The sequence below is a fragment of the Columba livia genome, chromosome 10 (genome assembly GCF_036013475.1).
Source record: "Columba livia isolate bColLiv1 breed racing homer chromosome 10, bColLiv1.pat.W.v2, whole genome shotgun sequence".
NCBI classification, from domain to species: Eukaryota; Metazoa; Chordata; class Aves; order Columbiformes; family Columbidae; genus Columba; species Columba livia.
Window position 1 is genome coordinate 1,550,022 of NC_088611.1, and position 18,013 is coordinate 1,568,034.

Here is an 18,013-nt window from a genome sequence, read left to right on the forward strand (position 1 = left end):
TGTCTTGTTTCATTCTAGCTCAAAGGATTGTGATGTTTCCCTAATTGTAGCCAAAGAGTGGGACCCTAAACAGCCATCCATGTAGGGGTTTGAAGCTGTGCATCCCCTGCTGCTCAGAGCTTGTGCATCATGTGACAAGAGGCACATTGCAGTGGAGCCTGGGTAGAGTCTTACAGGTGACTAACATTGTTATACAACTCTGAATTAATGACATTTTAATTTGGACATCTGCACTTGTGGAGTAAAAGTGCTATCTTAAGGAATATAGTATTTAACAGCCAAGTAACCACGTCTGGGATTGTTCAGTTTCTAGATGGTCTTAGTATTCAGTACTATCTATTGTGAATAATCCACTCCAGAGCAAGCAAAGCTCTCAGTTACAGAGGCAAGCTTCATCTTACTCAATGTAAATGATCAAACAAACAAAAAAACACTTAAAAAGTGGAAAGCATAGCTGCCAAATTCTGATCTTGAGTATTGATAGCAAACAGACAACATTACAAACGCATTCCTCTCTGTTCGTGTTAGTGACATGACTTTCTTGGCTTTGAAATAAAGCAGCAAACAAGTATGTTTATGACTTGTGATAGCTGGTGTGCTCTGAGTTGCAAGCGTCTATCCAAAGTTGGTTTTAGTTTTTGCTGCTGCCCCTTGAGTGCGTTCTGTTCTTGGGTTTAGAGCTGATGTGCTTTTATCCACGTGCTGTTTGTGTTGCTGTACAAGACAAGCCCGTTTCCCAGAGTTCCTTCCCTGAAACCCCTGGCCGCCAAGCATGGAAAAACAGGCGTCTTTCATGTTGGTGTGCAGCAGGTTTATAGACCAGTGCTACTGGATCAGACTGGTGTCCTTCATTGATGGAAAGGATTAGTATGTGAAGGGAGAGGCTTTGTTGCCTGGTAATAAGGCACTAACGGAGTTCCTGGAGCTGCACGTTTGGTCACCAAACCATAGTATGACCAGGGTCAGGGGGGACACCAACCAAAAAAATGAGAGTTCTCAGGTGGGCTTGCCAAACAGGTGTTCAGAGTCAAAGCGGTGAACAGCCCCTTGCCAACCCTGCTTCTGCTAGACTGTACTTTTTTGTTGTTGTTCAGTACAACTGGTTTTCTCCTAGGGAACAGTCTTTGGAAGAAGAATGCCGGCCTTGCTGTGGATTTGCTAAACTATACACTGGGGACAACCAAACTAGATTTAGCGGGGAAAAAACCCATCTTTTTATGGCCTGATTCAGTATGGTGGTTTGCTAATATTGGCAGTTGGTTCCTTCTGTCACTATATGAATCTATAACATAGAAGACAGAAGGGTAAAGACTGATCAGGGACAGAGTGATAATGACAGAACGGATAAGAAAATAAATAAAGGGAAAGAATGAGAGAAAAATCAAGACAAGATTGTAATTGCATTCAAGTTCAGAGGAGTAGTTACCAGCCCTGAGCACAACTTAAATAATGAGATAGATAGGGAAGTCTTTAAGGCAGTGCTGATCTCTGCTGACCACACAGAAATAGGATGAATGTACAGAAATGCAGTATGGAACTGTGCAAAGCAAACTGTGGCTGCTGCTTGAAGCTGCGGTGCTGAATGTTCACTCTGTAGGTTTGGGTGCTCAGCATTTTTAAGCTGGCTGTTCTTTTTGGCTGCGTCTGAGCCAACAAATTGCAGAGTGATTGTTTGCCAGCAGTGGTCTATGGTGGAATGCGCCTGTTCCGCCTGCTGTCCAGGCTGGTGCACTGCTGCTGGACTTAGGGCTGGGAAGCTTCTGTAGCCAAAGCCAGGAAGCTCATCTTGTGGTTAGTCCTGGAGAATGAAACGGGGAATAGGTGCTGAGTTAACTCTTCATTAGAGTGTGCAGCTGGACTTAGACTCGGGTGTGGTGCTGGGCTTGTAATTTTTACCATCAGCCTTTGAGTCATAGAATCATTTTAGTGGAAAGAGACGCTCAAGGTAGACACATTTAAGGTTCACTGTTAGGTTATGATTGGACTCTAGGTTATAAAATAGACATTTTTTACATGTATCTTGATCTCTTGTTCGCTTCAGAGCTCTGCTCCGTGCATGATCCAGGCTGGAGCTCTGAGAGGAGAACGTCCTGAATTCTCCTAACTCTTCTGCTCTCTGCGGCAGTCGCGGCTTGTGCGTTCTAGAAATGCATTTGATTCCGTTCCATGTGGTGCGGATTGAAAGCCAGCTTCCTCCTTAGCCTGGTGACTGCAGTGACATCACTGGAGGATAAATATCTCTGCAGAGTCTCAGAGAGGGTGGGGAGGACTGTTTGTTGTCGGTACTAGTAAATCAGTGGCTTTACGTAACCTGTATTAGCAGGTGAGCAAGATAAGCAGAGATACCAGTGCCAAGTATCCATTAACTAATGATACTTTGTGCTTGTTTTCTCACTTTCAAGTCTAGTCCCTGGGAAATGCCATTGTAATACAGATCCCACATCCAAGATGCTGCATTGTTTGTGTATATCAATATGTTTTTTCCAAAGAGCATTGATTCCTGAAGAACCAGACAATGTGGGGTTTGTTATTAAAGACAAAAGTTGTTATTTCCTTGGTAGAAACATTGTGCACCTCTCTTTCGCTTTGCTGCTGGGGGGTACCACCTCCTGCCCGTTTGAGGGCTGGACAGCTGAGCTCAGGGTTTGCTGTGGGTCCGTGTCCCTCACACAGTATCACAGTATGTTTGGGATTGGAAGGGACCTCAAAAGATCATCCAGTCCAATCCCCCTGCTGGAGCAGGAACGCCCAGGTGAGGTCGCACAGGAACATGTCCAGGTGGGTTTTGAATGTCTGCAGAGAAGGAGACTCCACAACCCCCCTGGGCAGCCTGTTCCAGTGTCTGTCACCCTCACTGAGAAGAATTTTTTTCTCAAATTTAAGTGGAACCTCTTGTGTTCCAGCTTGATCCCATTACCCCTTGTCCTGTCATTGGTTGCCACCGAGAAGAGCCGTGACACGGTGGCTCAAGCGGGGACGCTCGTTTCTGCCGTTAGGGCCCGTGACGTGGAGTTTGACGTCACATGATGAGGTCAGATTTGAGCTCAGCGCCGGGGGCGGGGCCTCTCGGGGCGGTGCATCAGGAGCGTGGGCGAGACGGGGGTTCGAGGCCGGGCCGCGGCGGGCAGGGCCGGTCACTGGGCGCTGCCGCCACCGTTCCGCAGACCCCGCGGCCGGGATGCGGCGGGCGCTGCCGCCGCTCCGCGCTCTCCTCCGGGGCGGCGTCCCGGGCCGCCCGCCCTGGCTGCCGGCGCTCAGCGGGCTTTGCGGCGCGGCCGCCGGCCTCCCCCCGCCGGCGGCGGAGAGCAGCGGCAAGGTGAGCGCGGGCCGGGGCAGCCCGCGGGCCGGCTGGGCGGGGCCGGTCCTTCCAGGCGTGCGGGGCGAGCCGGAGCGAAACCGAAAGGGGCTCGTCGGGCGCGGCCTCCTGGGGGTGCGGCGGGGAACGGGCCGGGGGCGCGGGCCCCCGTTCCGCTGCCGGGCGATGGTCGGTGCCGCCCCAGCCGGGGGCGGTCAGCGGGGGTTCCGCCCCGGCCAAGGCGCCGATTGGGCCCGGTCGTTACAAAAGAGGAACCGCGGAAAGTGGCTTCATCCGCCTCCTTTGTTGTTGCAGCGCTGCTGGGCTGCTCTGTCGCGACAGTGTTCCCTTATGGTCAAAAGCAAAAATATAGCTGTTAATTCTGTTATTTCCTTGTTGGACATACGGCGAATTCCCATTGTAGTTCTTTTTTTTTTTCTCTGTATACTCTACAAAAGACTTCTTTTTTTCTCCCTACATTGTTGTTCATTGTAAAATTCACGTTTGTAACCTTCCTTATTTACAGACAGCAACGTTAATGTGAATAACTGCATTTGTTACACAGCTGTTACGATACAGTCTCAGTAATTTCACGTAGCAGTTCCCAAAGCCCGGGGTAACCGTGGCGTGTTTATCGGCAACCCTGCGCGGTCAGTGGTGTTGCAGTTGGGTTATTTCTGATGTAGCATTCCTAACGCTCTTACCCACAACTCCGAGACAGTGGCTGCAGGGGGTTGTTTTCAAATAGGACTGATGAATATTCAGGGCAGGAAGAGCTTCAGGGAAGGTACTTGCATGTAAAACTGAACAAAACCCAACTGCCTAATTAAAATCAGTGGTGGCAATACGGGTAAAGTGTTGTCTTTATCAAATTAAGCTCTGCTGGGGAATGTGCTCTAACTCACAGGTTTTCAAATGTTGTTTGCATGTGTTGGTTTGAGAAGCGGCAGCAGCAAGAGCCAGCGTGCCAGGGAGCAGCTGTCACCGCCTCGCCTTTCACGGGGTGGCCGTGTCTGCCTCTGCCGTACCCAGCTGCAGGAAAACGCACCAGATGAATAATTGATGGGGAACAAAGTGCTGCTCAAATGGGCAGAATCCCTTCTCCCTGGACAGCAGAGCCGTGGGCTGGGCTGCTGTCAGTCTGTGGCAGGCCGGCGTCACCTCTGTGCTTGTTCTTCCCATCGCACCTGATCTCAGCACTCGATTTCTCCCTCCTATCTCATCAGATAACAGAGGGATTCATAAATCCCGCGAGTCCTTGGTTCCATTTTAGGCTTAGGAGAGAAATGCGGTTCACATTACAGGTCCAAGCCGATGCAGTGCGGGTCTCGTTGCTCCCAGTCTCCTCAGGCTCATCTCCTGGACCCGCTGGCTCACAGTCCTGCTCTGGGCTCGTGAATCCAGCTCTGCTCTTCGAAGGCAGGCGATGAGCTCAATTCTGGTAACTCAAACAGCGTCTTTGTTGAAGGAGGTGCTAGCTTTAACAGCAGGCCTTAGTCTGCCGTGTACAAAACTAACAATTAAGTACAAGGAGTGCAACAGATATCTAGCTGTAGTCAAACCTGTTGTGGAGCACAGAAGTGCAAGGGACAGTTTTAATATCTAAACCTCTTGTAAGGGAGGAGCCAAGAACAATATTTGCATTCAAGATATACCTGCCGCTGAGAAAACCACTTTTGTTTACTTTGTTAGTAGTTTATTTTGTTAGTGTTCTGTGCATTGGAATTACCTGTGGAATAGAGCAGGGTCAGATCAATCAGAAGTGCGACTCGCTGGCACAGCAGCCTGTGTTTCGTACCTGTTTTTATTAGTTTAACTCAATTTATTCCAGTCTTCTAAAACGTCCTGGGATGTTCAACCTGCAGAGCAGGGTTGACCTCCCGAGGCTGTGTGCATGAGGAAATGGGAGCTCAAGTGTACGGTTATGTCTGTACAGCACGTTAAAATGCACAAAGTTAAAGGTCCTTTCCTTCTCTCTTTGCATTGGGCTTTAGCTGTTGTAAACGTAAGTAAGGGCATAAGTAACGTGCTCCTTTCCAATTCCTCCTTGCAGCTCAACGTCCTGCCATCCTTTGGGTTTCTTTTTGACATCGATGGTGTGCTGGTGCGAGGAAAGACTCCGATTCCTGCTGCAAGAACAGCCTTTCAAAAGCTGGTTAATTCTCAGGGACAATTCTTGGTGCCCGTGGTGTTTGTCACCAACGCAGGGAATTGCCTTCGCCAGGAAAAAGCTGATCAGTTGTCTCATCTACTGGGAGTGCCAGTGAGTAGCTTAAATCCTATTTATTTAGGTATTTACTTACGGTGAGTGTGCCAAATGTATTCTCTTTCATTAGATGCTGCTCAGTTAATTCACTTTTGTTTTTCCCTTAAGCCCTCTGAAATGCTTTGCTGGAGGTCTTATGGAAGTGAAAAGTACTGTCCAAAGCTGGTGCCGTTTCCATTGGTAAATGTACTGATTTTTCCAGTGGTAATGGTGTTTCATTGCAGAATTATTGTTGTGGCAAGAAATCTTGCATTTCCTTCGGAATTTAAGAAAACCCGTGTGCCAGTAACATGAAACTGTGCTCTAGCAAACGGAATGTCTTCTGTCATAACGTGTGGGACAGGAGTCCTGATTCTTCTTCCCTTTTGTTTTCTAAATGGATTTGGTGATCTTGCAAAACTAGGAGAGGAAACCCAGTGTTCATGTTGCATAGCAGAATTCTGGAAGCAGAAAGGAGTGTGTGTGACGATATGTCAGTAATCTGTTTTTCTTGGCATATCATCTGTGAAACCGAGGAGAAAATTATCTAGTAGAGTTTTACGTAGAGATGTATGATTGGTATGTGATTCATAGAATTTTTCACACCTGTTAATTAAATCTACATATAAGTAACTTATCTGAAAAACAACAGACTCCTTTTGCTTTTACATCCCGAACAGATTTCACAGGATCAAGTCATGATGTCACACAGTCCTCTGCGGATGTTCAAACGTTACCATGAAAAATGTGTTCTCGTATCTGGCCAAGGACCGCTGCTTGATATTGCTCAAGAGTATCTTTAAAACAACACAACAGTTTTGCGTTTGTTTCCCTTAATCAAGGTCAGGGGATCCTGTGGATCAAGCAAAGACCAAATATTTAAACATTAGAAATCCAGTAACGAGCAATGGTAGTTCTTACGGTGATGTCAAATTTATGTTTTGAAAATGGTTTCTGCACCAATATTAATGTTGTTCTATGTGTTTGCAGTGGGGAAGGAAATAACGCAAGGGTTAATTTTTTGGGTCGTATGTCAAGGACGGTTCAGCACGAAGGGCTCGTGCTCTCTGCAGGACAGAGCGTGGTGGTCTGTCTGCTGGTTGCCACATCTGCCTTGAGCTGCGTGCCTCGGGGTGCGCTGTGTGGCTGGGCTGGGTCACGCTGCCTTTGAACCAACATCTAGAACAGAACTAGGCTTGAAAATGTTTTGCCGCTTCTGTACTAACTGCCAAAAAGAACTTGAATTATGGTCATGTAACAGTGGTACCAAAACTTCCAACTCTAACTTAATGACCGTAACTTTTGCATAACTTTTTGCTCATGCTTCCGGTAACTCCCTTCTGTACTTAGTCCTTTACTGGGAATTTAGTTAAAGTTGGTATAAATAATAAGTTGTAAAAAATGTGTATGCGACATTTAAGTATAAGATTTATTTCCTAAACAGAGATGAGAAAAAGTTACTGAAGGAACATTGCATTTAACTGTCATTTGTTGGCCATGGCTAAGTGCCAGGTGTATTACAACACTGAACGCAAAATATAAAAAGCATATTTCTGTTAGATAGCATTTTCATGTGGGATCATCTTCTTTAAAAATAATTTTACAAATGGCCTGTGGTGTTAATTCCAATACAAAATCAGGTGGCTTGGTTTGTGTAATCATTATATTTAAATAGCTTTTTGTGTTGTAAGAAGTTGTCTCAGTATTGAGAGAAGCATCACAACTGCTTTTTACATAAACGAGTAGGTTTAGTTTGATTAGCTCTTGTTAACTAAGTTTAATGGGATATATCAGCATGTAAGAGCACTGCGGTGCAAATCAGGAGGTTCTTTTCTGTCTGAAGATTTCAGACATGCAGGTCTCCCTTTTATAAATAACACCACGATCATCTTTTATCTCCCAGAAGGAAAAGGTCAGTCTTTGATGTGTTGCTTTCATTCCTGAATTATTTCTTTTACCAGATAAACCGCATGTGTTAGCATTGTTAAAATGGAATTATCCATTTTAAAAATAGTTGACTGCAAGCAGTTGTGTATCCTTAACGGGTTTGTCCCCAGCCTTGGTTTCTGTCAGCCCATCACCATCGAAACGCTGCGGGAGAAACACCCTTTGCTAGATGTAGTTGACCATGAGAGAAGACCTAATGTTCTGGTGAGTGTTTTTGTTTTAAAACCCTTTGTTTGCTCATTAGGTGACATTCTATAACAGGGGTCAATATTCAAACTACCGAGCTAACGTTGTTCTTGCGTTGTGTTTTGACTTTGCTTTTCTGCTGCTTTATTTTGTTACATCATTTTCAAGAACAACTGCAAACTTTCTTTTCTATCGGTGGTAATTCTTTAAAATAATCTTTGATTTTGTAAATTACCATTGTGGGAAAACTTATAATTTAGTACAGATACCTAACTGAAAATCTGTCTTGGAAAGCTTATTACATTCTGCAGGTGTGTGGAAGATAAAATAAGCTTTTTCCTTCCGTATAGGGTTATCTTGGTCTTGTTTCTAGGCTGTGGGGTTGCTTCGATTGTAAATGAATGCTTTGCAGATAATTAATTTATCTTCAAAGCTCCCCTTTTGTTGTTCATACCATTATTGAAATACTAACAGTACATACGGTATGGTTTCAACTGAATTGTGCAGAATTTCATATAGAAGTGAATACATACACAGGACATATACGTGTGGATTGTACATATTCAGGGTCAGTATAGAGGGTGGATTTTCCCCATGTGAAGTGAGTTCTTTGTGGCTGGCAGAATCCATAACCTGGTTCTATCCCCTTTTGTCTCACTTCACCACGCGGATGTAGAAGATCCAGAAACCATTAGTGTATTTGTCACCGTGGGGAGTAAATCACGAAGTGCAAACTCTTATTTGTTCAGCAAATATATGACATGTTATAGAATGTCTTTTTCTTTCTTAGCAGTATTAAAGAAATACATATTTTTAAGTATTTTCCAAATGTCCAGTTAGTACTAGAGGCCTCTTACTCCTGTGGAAAACTGAACATCCATATTTTCACGCACAGGTAAATTCAGCAGCCGCAGCTTTATGGTTCAATAGCTGCAGGAGGGTGGTGGATGTAGAACACACGTGTGTGCTGCCCGTTTGCCACTTCAGAACTGAAACACACGTTTCTAAATACACCCACGTCAGGTGTTGATCGAAATAGTGCGTTTCCTGTCAGTGTTGCCAAAGGCAACAGTGGGAGCTTTACTTGAATTTATTCTGTTAAAAACAGTAGCAGATGTTTAATCCTGTAGAAAACTTGTACTTTTTTCTTATTGCAGTACCCTTCTGCTGTGGAGCTTCCCAAGATTGAGGGTCAGTTATCTTTACTTGCAACTATCCATTAATAAATATTTTTATTGTACTTTTCTGGATAACTAGAATTTCTCCTTAGACTGTTGGGCACTTCAGGAAGTTGGCTGAGGGAATTCTAAAGTTTCCTCGTTAATGACATCTGTCATTAATTCGGAATGCATCCCGTGTGATAAAGCTGGTTTTTCTTTAACGTGTGCAGTTTCCAGCCATGTGTTTTTGGCCTTTCCGAAGGTGGGTGAGGTCTCCTTTCCATCTTCCTCTGACCTTTCAAAACGAGGAATGAACTGACGTGTTCAGGGTAATGGGACTGGTTCGCACAGGAGTCGGGGCGGTCCCTTCAGAGCTGTGCTGTGAGCAGCACCGAGTTCTGATGTATTCGCTCTCGTCTCACCTGAAGTACAGGAAAGTAGAAACTGCACGTCAGGGTTTAAAACAAACCATGTTGGATTATTGCTGGAAACCAGAAAAATGTCTAAAAACAACATTCAAATTTTGTTTTAAGACCAGCAAGATAACATCTCTGATGGATTGTTTAATACTGTATGTAAACTGAGAATTCACAAAAGTATGGAAGAGATAGAAATACAGTTTAGAAGTTAATATTTTGTGGTGCTATGGAGAAACCTGGCCAATAAGAAAAATCTTAAACCTGTAGAGTCTACAGCGGGGTCTTGTTACTCCTGAGATTTCCTGCGAGTGAATGAGTATATAATATAGTAAAAGTTAATGTGAGTATTTAATCTATTCGTTGTTAAGTCAAATGACTTGTTCAGCCTCTTTAGACCAAGTTTTAGCGTCAGAGATTGGGTGCCCTGTTAACTAACTGCATCACTCTATTTTGTAATTCTTGTTCTCCCAGCTGTTGTTCTGTTTGGGGAGCCGGTCAGATGGGAGACCAACCTGCAGCTGATCATCGATGTTCTGCTCACCAGCGGCTACCCCGGCAATCCCTATCGGCACCAGCACCGCCCGCACATCCCCGTGCTGGCCTGTAACATGGACCTCATGTGGGTGGCCGAAGCGCAGTCCCCAAGGTCAGCACCGTCACCACCTCTGTGCACCGCCAGGGGTTTGGGCTTTCCTCATCTCTGCAGAAGTCAGAGTCAATACTTTTAGACAAAACGCTTGCTGTAGCGTCTCAGCTTTGACTGTCTCCCTAAAGCAATGCACTTGCAGCAAATGCTGCCTTACTACTGTCTACGTTATCGCATTTGGGAAATCAGTTATTCAACGTAAAAACTGCCTTTAAGCCCTAAACCTTTTTGTTTCCCCGCTCCTAGAAGACTAGAGAAATATGGGGCTTTGCCTGAGGGCCTCAGACTCTCAATTCAAACTGGAACACAGGAGGTTCTGCTTAAATATGAGAAGAAACTTGTTTGGGGTGAGGGTGGCAGAGCCTGGCCCAGGCTGCCCAGGGGGGTTGTGGAGTCTCCTTCTGTGCAGACATTCCAACCCGCCTGGACACCTTCCTGTGTAACCTCATCTGGGTGTTCCTGCTCCATGGGGGGATTGCACTGGATGAGCTTTCCAGGGCCCTTCCAACCCCTGACATTCTGGGGTTCTGGTGGGGTAAAGAATTGACTGTGCTGGTTGAAAGCGGTGAGTGTTTGGAGCTGAGGACAATATAGTGAGCTCTTTAAGGAATGCAAGAAAAACAAATAGAACACACAGAGCACAGTGGCGTGGTCTCTGGTAGTGGTTTTGTTTGATTTTGTTTTCAATAGAAGGTAGTTCTTTAATAGTTTTGTTCCCCCGCCCTTGCCCCAGTCTAAAATGCGAAGGTACACTGCAACAGAAAGCGTTATTGTGAGTGGATTGCTGCCTTGATCTTGGGTCGAAGATCTTGTCAGATATCCTGACGTGAATGCAAAGACCATCTCTAATTAGTACATTAGCAAAATACATGTGTGATATTTTCAGGCTAGAGTAAAGCAACCAATACATTTGCAGTGAATATCATGCATAATTTCGGTTGTCTCCTTTGGGAAAGATCCAGTACAGGGTTTCATTTTTTGGCGGTGTGACAAGGCTGCATCCGTCAGTGCTGTTACCTTCACTATTGGAATGTGATGCCATGACTAAGTTGTTTTCGGCTGTTGCTAAGAATTACTCCAAATAATTTTCTGCCTGTTTCTTGGTATTTCATAGTACGAAGCAACAGACACGGTGGAGAGAGGGAATGAAGGGTTAATTCAAAAAAGCTAATTCTGTACCACATTTGAAAGTGCTACAGCTGCTTCCTTCTTGTAGCTGTTTCCTTAAAAGACTATTTTGATTTCTAGGCCCCTAGAGACTTCATTTCTTTATTAGAGCACCTCATATATCTCTACTGGGTTCTGATGCTCATTATATTGGTGTTTTGTAGTTTTTTAGGCTGTAGATACCTGGTTTGAGCAGAAATACCAATCTATGTGCGTTAGAAGTTACCTAGCAGCTCTTCTTAAGTCGCATGTGTAATTTATTGTACACAGAATTGTTGTACAGCAGCCTCTTATTCTTCTTAGGGTGTTCTGGGTGATCCCATATTCCTCAAGTGATAGCTATTAGTTCATCTTTAATCCCACACCCTGACTTCAGTAATGAAGTAAAACTGCTTTTTTTTCATCATGAGATTACACTTTATGAATTACTGATTTACTGCTCATGATCAGTGTTTCCACCTTGATCAAAAAGCCTGAGTTATCAAAAGCCCACCGTAAAATTATAGTTTGTTCCTTGATCCTCCTTTGCATCTAGTTTTTTAGAGAAACCCATGGGGTTTTTCATTTCCATACTACAAGTGGGTTTTGATATACTCTTGTGTTTAAGAAGAGATGAGTTTTCCTTCTGTCTGATTCTTTTGCCTCTCTGTTCATTCAGCTGATTCTGCAGAGAGCAGATCACAGGCTAGGCATCGCTTCTGTAACTACGGTATCTACTTAAATGCAACTAACACAAACCACTGCTACGTTTTATGGATAAGTCTGTTGTGCTGTTCCAGTAACGTGGTTTTATTGCGGTATTTATTGTTCAGCTAATCAGCAGTTAATTTTCAGTGAAACAGCTGTGGAAACGTTGCGTGTGAACTGAGGGACATTTGACAGCTACAGGATACAATTTATTCCTGAAAGATCATGAAATCAAAAAGCCGGGTTTTCTTGAATCTGTATTAAATATAATTCAGTTTGTCTGTATCTCTGTAGGTTTGGACATGGAACATTCATGGTTTGTTTGGAAAACATTTACAAGAAGATCACTGGCAAAGATCTGAAATACGAGGCTTTAATGGGCAAACCCAGTAGGCTGACGTACCAGTACGCGGAATATCTCATCAGGGCCCAGGCCGCGGAACGACACTGGAAACAGCCAATTCAGACGCTTTACGCTGTCGGGTAAGGGGTCGGACCGCTAACGAGTCCAGCAGGAAATCACTCGCAACATAAAGAGCAGCAAAGAAAAATAGACGAGTCTTACTAGTTTGTTTCTCATACTGATACTGAAAAGCCAGCAAAAAGACTCCTTAACTCTGCAAGTGTTACCAAGCAGGCGCTTTATTCAGCATGCTGGACGCGGGGAGGATCTCCCCTCTAATCAAGCACGTGGCTCACGCTTCCTGGTATTTATTACACAGACCAATTGCATATTCTTTAGTTCTTGCCACTTAGTTGGTGCATTAAACATAGATTACTTCCATAATCATGCCCTTTGTTAAGAGTCATGTTTTGGTATTCGAGGGTCTCCATCTGGGGTCGAGTCTCGCTGTTTCTAATTTTGAGTGTTAGTAATACTTTGCTCTTTCTATGTGAAATTTCCACAAAAGTGGTTTATATTCAACTAAGATTTCTTGTGATTTTATTTTTTTTTTAAACTACTGCTGTGCAAATCTAACAAAAAATATTTACATGGGTGTTTATCAGGTTTACCGGTGTAACACCAACAAGCTTTAAATAAATGACAGTTATTAGAGAATGTAGAGCTGGAATTTGTGAGGTCGTGAAGCTTGGTCATACGCTACTGCGTGTGCCGTCCCATCACAGAATCCTTTTCATAGAAAGAGATAAAGCCGCATTGTATTAAAGATTGTTCTAGAATCTGCAGGATGCTTGGAAACATAATAAGCTCAGTCATGGACTGCTCATACCTGTCCTTGATTTCCCCTGCTCCCATCTGCAAGTTCAATATGGACAGTTATTCACTTTTATCGTATGTCATGCTCAGTGAAAATGGTGTAATGAAAGAGCTGTAGGATTGGCTTTCTTCCTGTCTGCCTACTTCCACATAAAGTTATGTAAAGTATAAAATGAACCGTTAAATCAAAACTGTAAAAATAACTTTCACACAATTGAAATTTGACAACTAAAATTGCCTGGCTGACCAGACTTGCTTCTTGTATTTCCAGAGATAATCTCATGACCGATGTCTATGGTGCTAATCTTTACAATCGCTATCTTGAGGAGAACTCCAGAAAAGGCTCCAAATCGCGGATTCAGGCCAAAGCCGCTGGCGGCAGAGGATCTGCCGCTGTCTCGCAGGACGAGGACATAGACAACAGCTGGGAGAACGAGTTGGCCTCTGCAGCTGCTGCCCACTGTAGGTCTGTCCTTGTTTGTACGGGGGTTTACAACCCTCACACCGAGGTGCCCTTGGACTCCGGGGAGAGCTTAACTGAAACGGTGTTCCATGGCCACAGGGATTTTAGATTTGATCCCGGCTTAGTCGAGCCGGATCATATTGTACCAGATGTTGATGCTGCCGTAGACCTGGTCTTCCAGTTGGAGAACTTCGCACCTAACTGAAATGCCGTGATTTCTTAAAGACTACTCAGTGCTATGCTTTTCTTCCCAAAAAAACCACACTGTGCTTTAAAATCATGCCACAACTGCTGCTTTCTAAAATTTTTAACTTTTATATTAATAAAATCTTAAGTATATTAATATACTTAAGTATACTAACGTAAGTATATTAAATATCAGTAATGCTTTTTTAAGTACTTTGAAATATGCAATTTCTTACTTTAGTTGCCCTTAATTGTCCTCCTTTACGTTAGGTGCTTTAATAGCAATTTTTCGTGGTAGCTTACGCACGTTACTGGTACTTAAATCCCCACATGACAGTACATTGTTTTGTTTGCTGGGAGGTTTTAGCTTCTCGGTCTTGGGGATCTTGAGGATATCAGATGGTGGTGCTGTGGTCATTCACGGGGGTACGAATTGGCTGGTACGGAGCACAACGTGGGTCACTTGCCGCTTGGGATTCTGCAAGTGACAGGTGCGCTTTCACATCGCAGCCAAGGTCAGGTCCGTTCTGCTGCTTTGTAGCTGCTCACCTGTAGCCCTGCAGCCTTTCTTGTGGTGTGTCCCCACCTGGCCGGAGCTGCCGTTGCCTCTCTCTACTCTGACCCGTAAAGCCTCATTGGAAGTGCCGGTGTGAGGTGGGGAAGGCTGAGTTGTTACACCAGTGTGGGAACTCCAGCTGAGCTGAACACAGTCACGTAAGGAAACGCAGGGTGTCCTCTGTGGCATAATCCCTGGCCTTTTTGCCTTTTTATCTGCACTTTTTTGAGGAATTTAGAAGCTTAAAAAGCTTTAGCAATTATGTTTCAGGAGTTTTTGTCGGTTGGACTTCTCCACTGAATGAGTGACTACTGTTTGGGCAAAAGTGCCTAGTAATTTACTTGAAGCTTCCTACCACTATGGTAATTAAGCAGCCTTTCATTTTGTGTCAGTGTTACATGTTGTTTGGTTCATGGATTTTAGAGCTGTTCATTTTAAAAAAAAGTAATTTATTTTATGTTATTTTTGTAAAATACTTTTAAACATTTTCATTCAAAAGATGTCTTTGAAAAGATTTTTGTGTTTATTTGCTACAACACAGTATATGGTGTACTTGTGGCATAAGCCAACTGAGTGTGTTTAAAAACGAGGGCAACTTACACACAAATATCACTTAACACCACCTTGGGGACTAGCCAAGTTTTTATACTTGCTTTTTGTCATTTCGGTGTGGTTTGGCGTTTTTGTTTGTTTTTTAATTATAAATTGTACGAACAAAAATCTATGGGTCTCGAGTTTTCCCAAGTTCTTGCAGAACCAGAAGAGCGCTGGCTTAAAAGCACTGACAGACAGTGGCATAAAGTGACAGGGTTTCCTGGCCGACTTCTTCACTGCTCGTTATCCAGAAATCCAAATGTGAAAACTCCCGTCATGAAGAGAACGTTGCTGCTGGGAAGTCAGAGCTTTTTTGGTTGTGTTTTCTCCATTTGCGAACTGCTGTTATCCCTCTCTCTGCTCTCAGGATTGTTGATTCACTCACCATGTTTCCAAGTAGCTTTCAGCTGGATGCAGCTTAAGGACACCGTGTTTCCTGATGCTTCACTGGGAAAGTATTACAACAGCACATTCTTGCCTTTTTGTTGTCACAATAAACAGATGTATACCTATTTCTTTAGCACTTTTCTGTAATACACCAATTATTTGCAAAGTATGCCAGATTGTAGGTTAGTAAAATGTCAGGTGGCTGAAGTTGTGTTGTTTGGATACTGTTGCAGGGCTCTTTAATTATTGCCAGCAGGGCTTTCACGCTGTCGGCAAAGCAAGGAATAAAAATGTGAAAGCTGATGAAGAGCAGAAGGTGTTCATTTTGTTTCTTGCTTTTTTTTTCCGCAGAATACGCATGAACACTTGAGAAGGTTTGTGAAAGAACTGTGTATATACTTTTGAAATTTTGTCCCTTATGGAAACGTTAACTTATCACAGAATCACACAGAATCCCAGAATGTCAGGGGTTGGAAGGGCCCTGGAAAGCTCATCCAGTGCAATCCCCCCATGGAGCAGGAACACCCAGATGAGGTTACACAGGAAGGTGTCCAGGCGGGTTGGAATGTCTGCACAGAAGGAGACTCCACACTTGGGCAGAGTTGAGGTGCTGAAGCGCAGGAGCTGTTAATTCTGGGAGAACAGAAGAACACACGCTGGGCGTGGGGGTGCAAAGGTGTCGGCGTTCACACATGGCCTGGGTTCGCTTCTCTCTAGTTTTTGAAGCGGATTTTTTTGCCGTTTTGGTGAATTAACCTGCTTTTGGCAGAAGACAGTGAAATGCTTAAAGTAGAAGGTGGCTCTGAGTAATATCCAAATTAATACCTGGATCTCTGAGACTATATCAGCGGCTTGCCTTCTAAAAATCTCCAAAAATGTAGTTGTGCAGGGCCATCTCCCATGAATGTGAACAGATGCCAATAGGTAATTGCCTTTGGTATTCACACAAATAAATTTCTTCAAAGCAGCACCTGCCTTTTCAATATCCTTGTTACCTGAAATCAAGACTCTTGAAACAGAAATCTGCTTTAGTTGGTACCACGTGCTGGGGGAATTTCCCAAATCCAGCACACCTGTCAGGGGTTTCTAGTGGTTATTTATACATACAGAATAATTAAGCACCTCATCTCTAATACAATAATTCCACCTATATATTACATATTCATGAGATTAGGCAAGATATTTCTGGAGCATACGTAGTTTCATTATGCTGCATTGGCATATTAAATCTGTGCCTATTTGAGTGGTCTGGTGGTCATCTGGGGAAAAATACCCTTACTTGTATTATCTGTATATGGTATTGAGCCACTGCAGGGCACATATATATTCACCAGACTCAGCCACGTTCTTTGAGGAAGTCCAGGCTGTTCCCTGGACAGGCATAAAATTATCACTGACAGCTGTTTCAAAATTAACACACAAAGACAGACCCTGAACAGAGTAGCGAGCTGTCTGCCTCGCTACCTCCTGATGATAATATCCTTGACGCTAAGGCATTCCCAAATAATTAGAAATAGTAGCTCAAGCTAACAGCCTCATCAGGATAAGTACAAGTCACAAGAGTTTCTCACAGCTGTTTAAGTCCTGGTGCGATCCAAGTGCAGGTGGGAGCTCGTTTCACCTGTGGGGAGCTGCCCTGGCCCCTGCAGAGTGACCACCTTAATAACTCCGTAGGCACGAAGCTGGAGACTCTTTTGTCTTAAATACACCAGCCTGAGGCGTCTCAGTGAGAAATGAGTTTCTTTGGGAAGCGAAAGGACAGAGCCTCCCCCCATGGAGGCTGCGGTGGTTCATGCCTGAGGCTCCTCCAGGTGCAGAGGCCGGGCCGCTTTCCCGCCCAGCCGCGCGGGGGCGCTCGCCGCCATCTTGTTTTACCTCAGCGCGGCTGCCCCGGCTGGGCGGCGGGAGAGGAGGCGGAGTATCGTCATCCTCCGCTTCTGCCTCCCTTATTTTATTTTTTTTTTTCCTTCTATCCATATCGTCACAGTAATAAAATACAAAACCACTGGCCCCACACGGTTCTCCAGGGCTCAGGGCATTTCAGGTTCTTTCAGGTTCTCCATCTCCATGGTCTGAATCCCAGCTTGGTAAGTGGCAATACGGGCTCCACAGACCCTTAAAAAGCCAAAATGCTTAAAAAATAGCAGGAGAGAATGTTCGTAATTTTAGCTTCCTCTCATTCACACCCTTTCTTGGTTTCAAACAAGTGTGAAGCGCTTGATCCCTCTTCAGTAATTCTTTCCTGTCAAGTACTGAGAAATTGCACTCCAGGAGTTTGAGAGAAGAGTCAGAGCTTGGTGCTCCTGAAACAGGAGACATTTACAGCCCAATTCTGCTTTATGTTTGGGCTTTATGTGCTTTGCAAAACTGACAAATATTTGGGCTTTCTTCAGAAAAATAAGTAGCTATGGCATGGAAGCCACACAGCGAACGTTGTTCCTCACAGGGACGAGTTCGGTTCCACAGCCGTGTTCTCACCGCTCTCCACTTTCAGAACTTCAGTGTCAGCTCTTTGTCACCTTTTTCTCATTCAGAAAATATTTCTAGGTGATAGATGGAAAGGAGAAATACTAACGAAATAATTCATAGAAACGTTGTGCTAAGCTTTGACTTTTCCCTTGTATTTTTGTTCCCAACAGCCTTCTGTTTATCAGCCGCTTCTCCCAGTTCTGTCTCATTTCTCAGTCTCAGTTGCATTATTTATCTCTTCCACTGATTCTCCAAAGCACTGTGCACACCTACAGTCACATCCAGAATGTTCTGGTAGTAAAGAATAAGAGAATTGACAGTTGTGTTCAGCTACACCCAGCACTCCAGGGAACCAGGTTCAGAGCAAGAACATTTCCTTGAAAACTA

At 44.2% G+C, this 18,013-nt stretch overlaps 1 protein-coding gene across 1 annotated transcript; it reads left to right on the top strand.

Moving 5' to 3' along the window:
- Positions 1-3,065: 3,065 nt before the first annotated feature.
- On the top strand, positions 3,066-15,472 carry LOC102095443 (haloacid dehalogenase-like hydrolase domain-containing 5). The gene is made up of 8 exons (XM_065074454.1): positions 3,066-3,316; positions 5,349-5,558; positions 6,221-6,333; positions 7,598-7,691; positions 8,831-8,864; positions 9,724-9,898; positions 12,047-12,235; positions 13,243-15,472. The coding sequence occupies exons 1-8, from the start codon at positions 3,179-3,181 to the stop codon at positions 13,637-13,639; spliced, it is 1,350 nt and encodes a 449-aa protein (XP_064930526.1). The 5' UTR covers positions 3,066-3,178; the 3' UTR covers positions 13,640-15,472.
- The last annotated feature ends 2,541 nt before the right edge of the window (positions 15,473-18,013 follow it).

Excerpts from the sequence above, each read along its gene's own strand:
- LOC102095443 (XM_065074454.1), top strand. The coding sequence starts at position 3,179 with ATGCGGCGGGCGCTGCCGCCGCTCCGCGCTCTCCTCCGGGGCGGCGTC. Across the intron at positions 3,317-5,348 it reads CGGCGGAGAGCAGCGGCAAG|CTCAACGTCCTGCCATCCTT; the intron begins GTGAGCGCGGGC and ends TCCTCCTTGCAG. Across the intron at positions 5,559-6,220 it reads CTCATCTACTGGGAGTGCCA|ATTTCACAGGATCAAGTCAT; the intron begins GTGAGTAGCTTA and ends CATCCCGAACAG.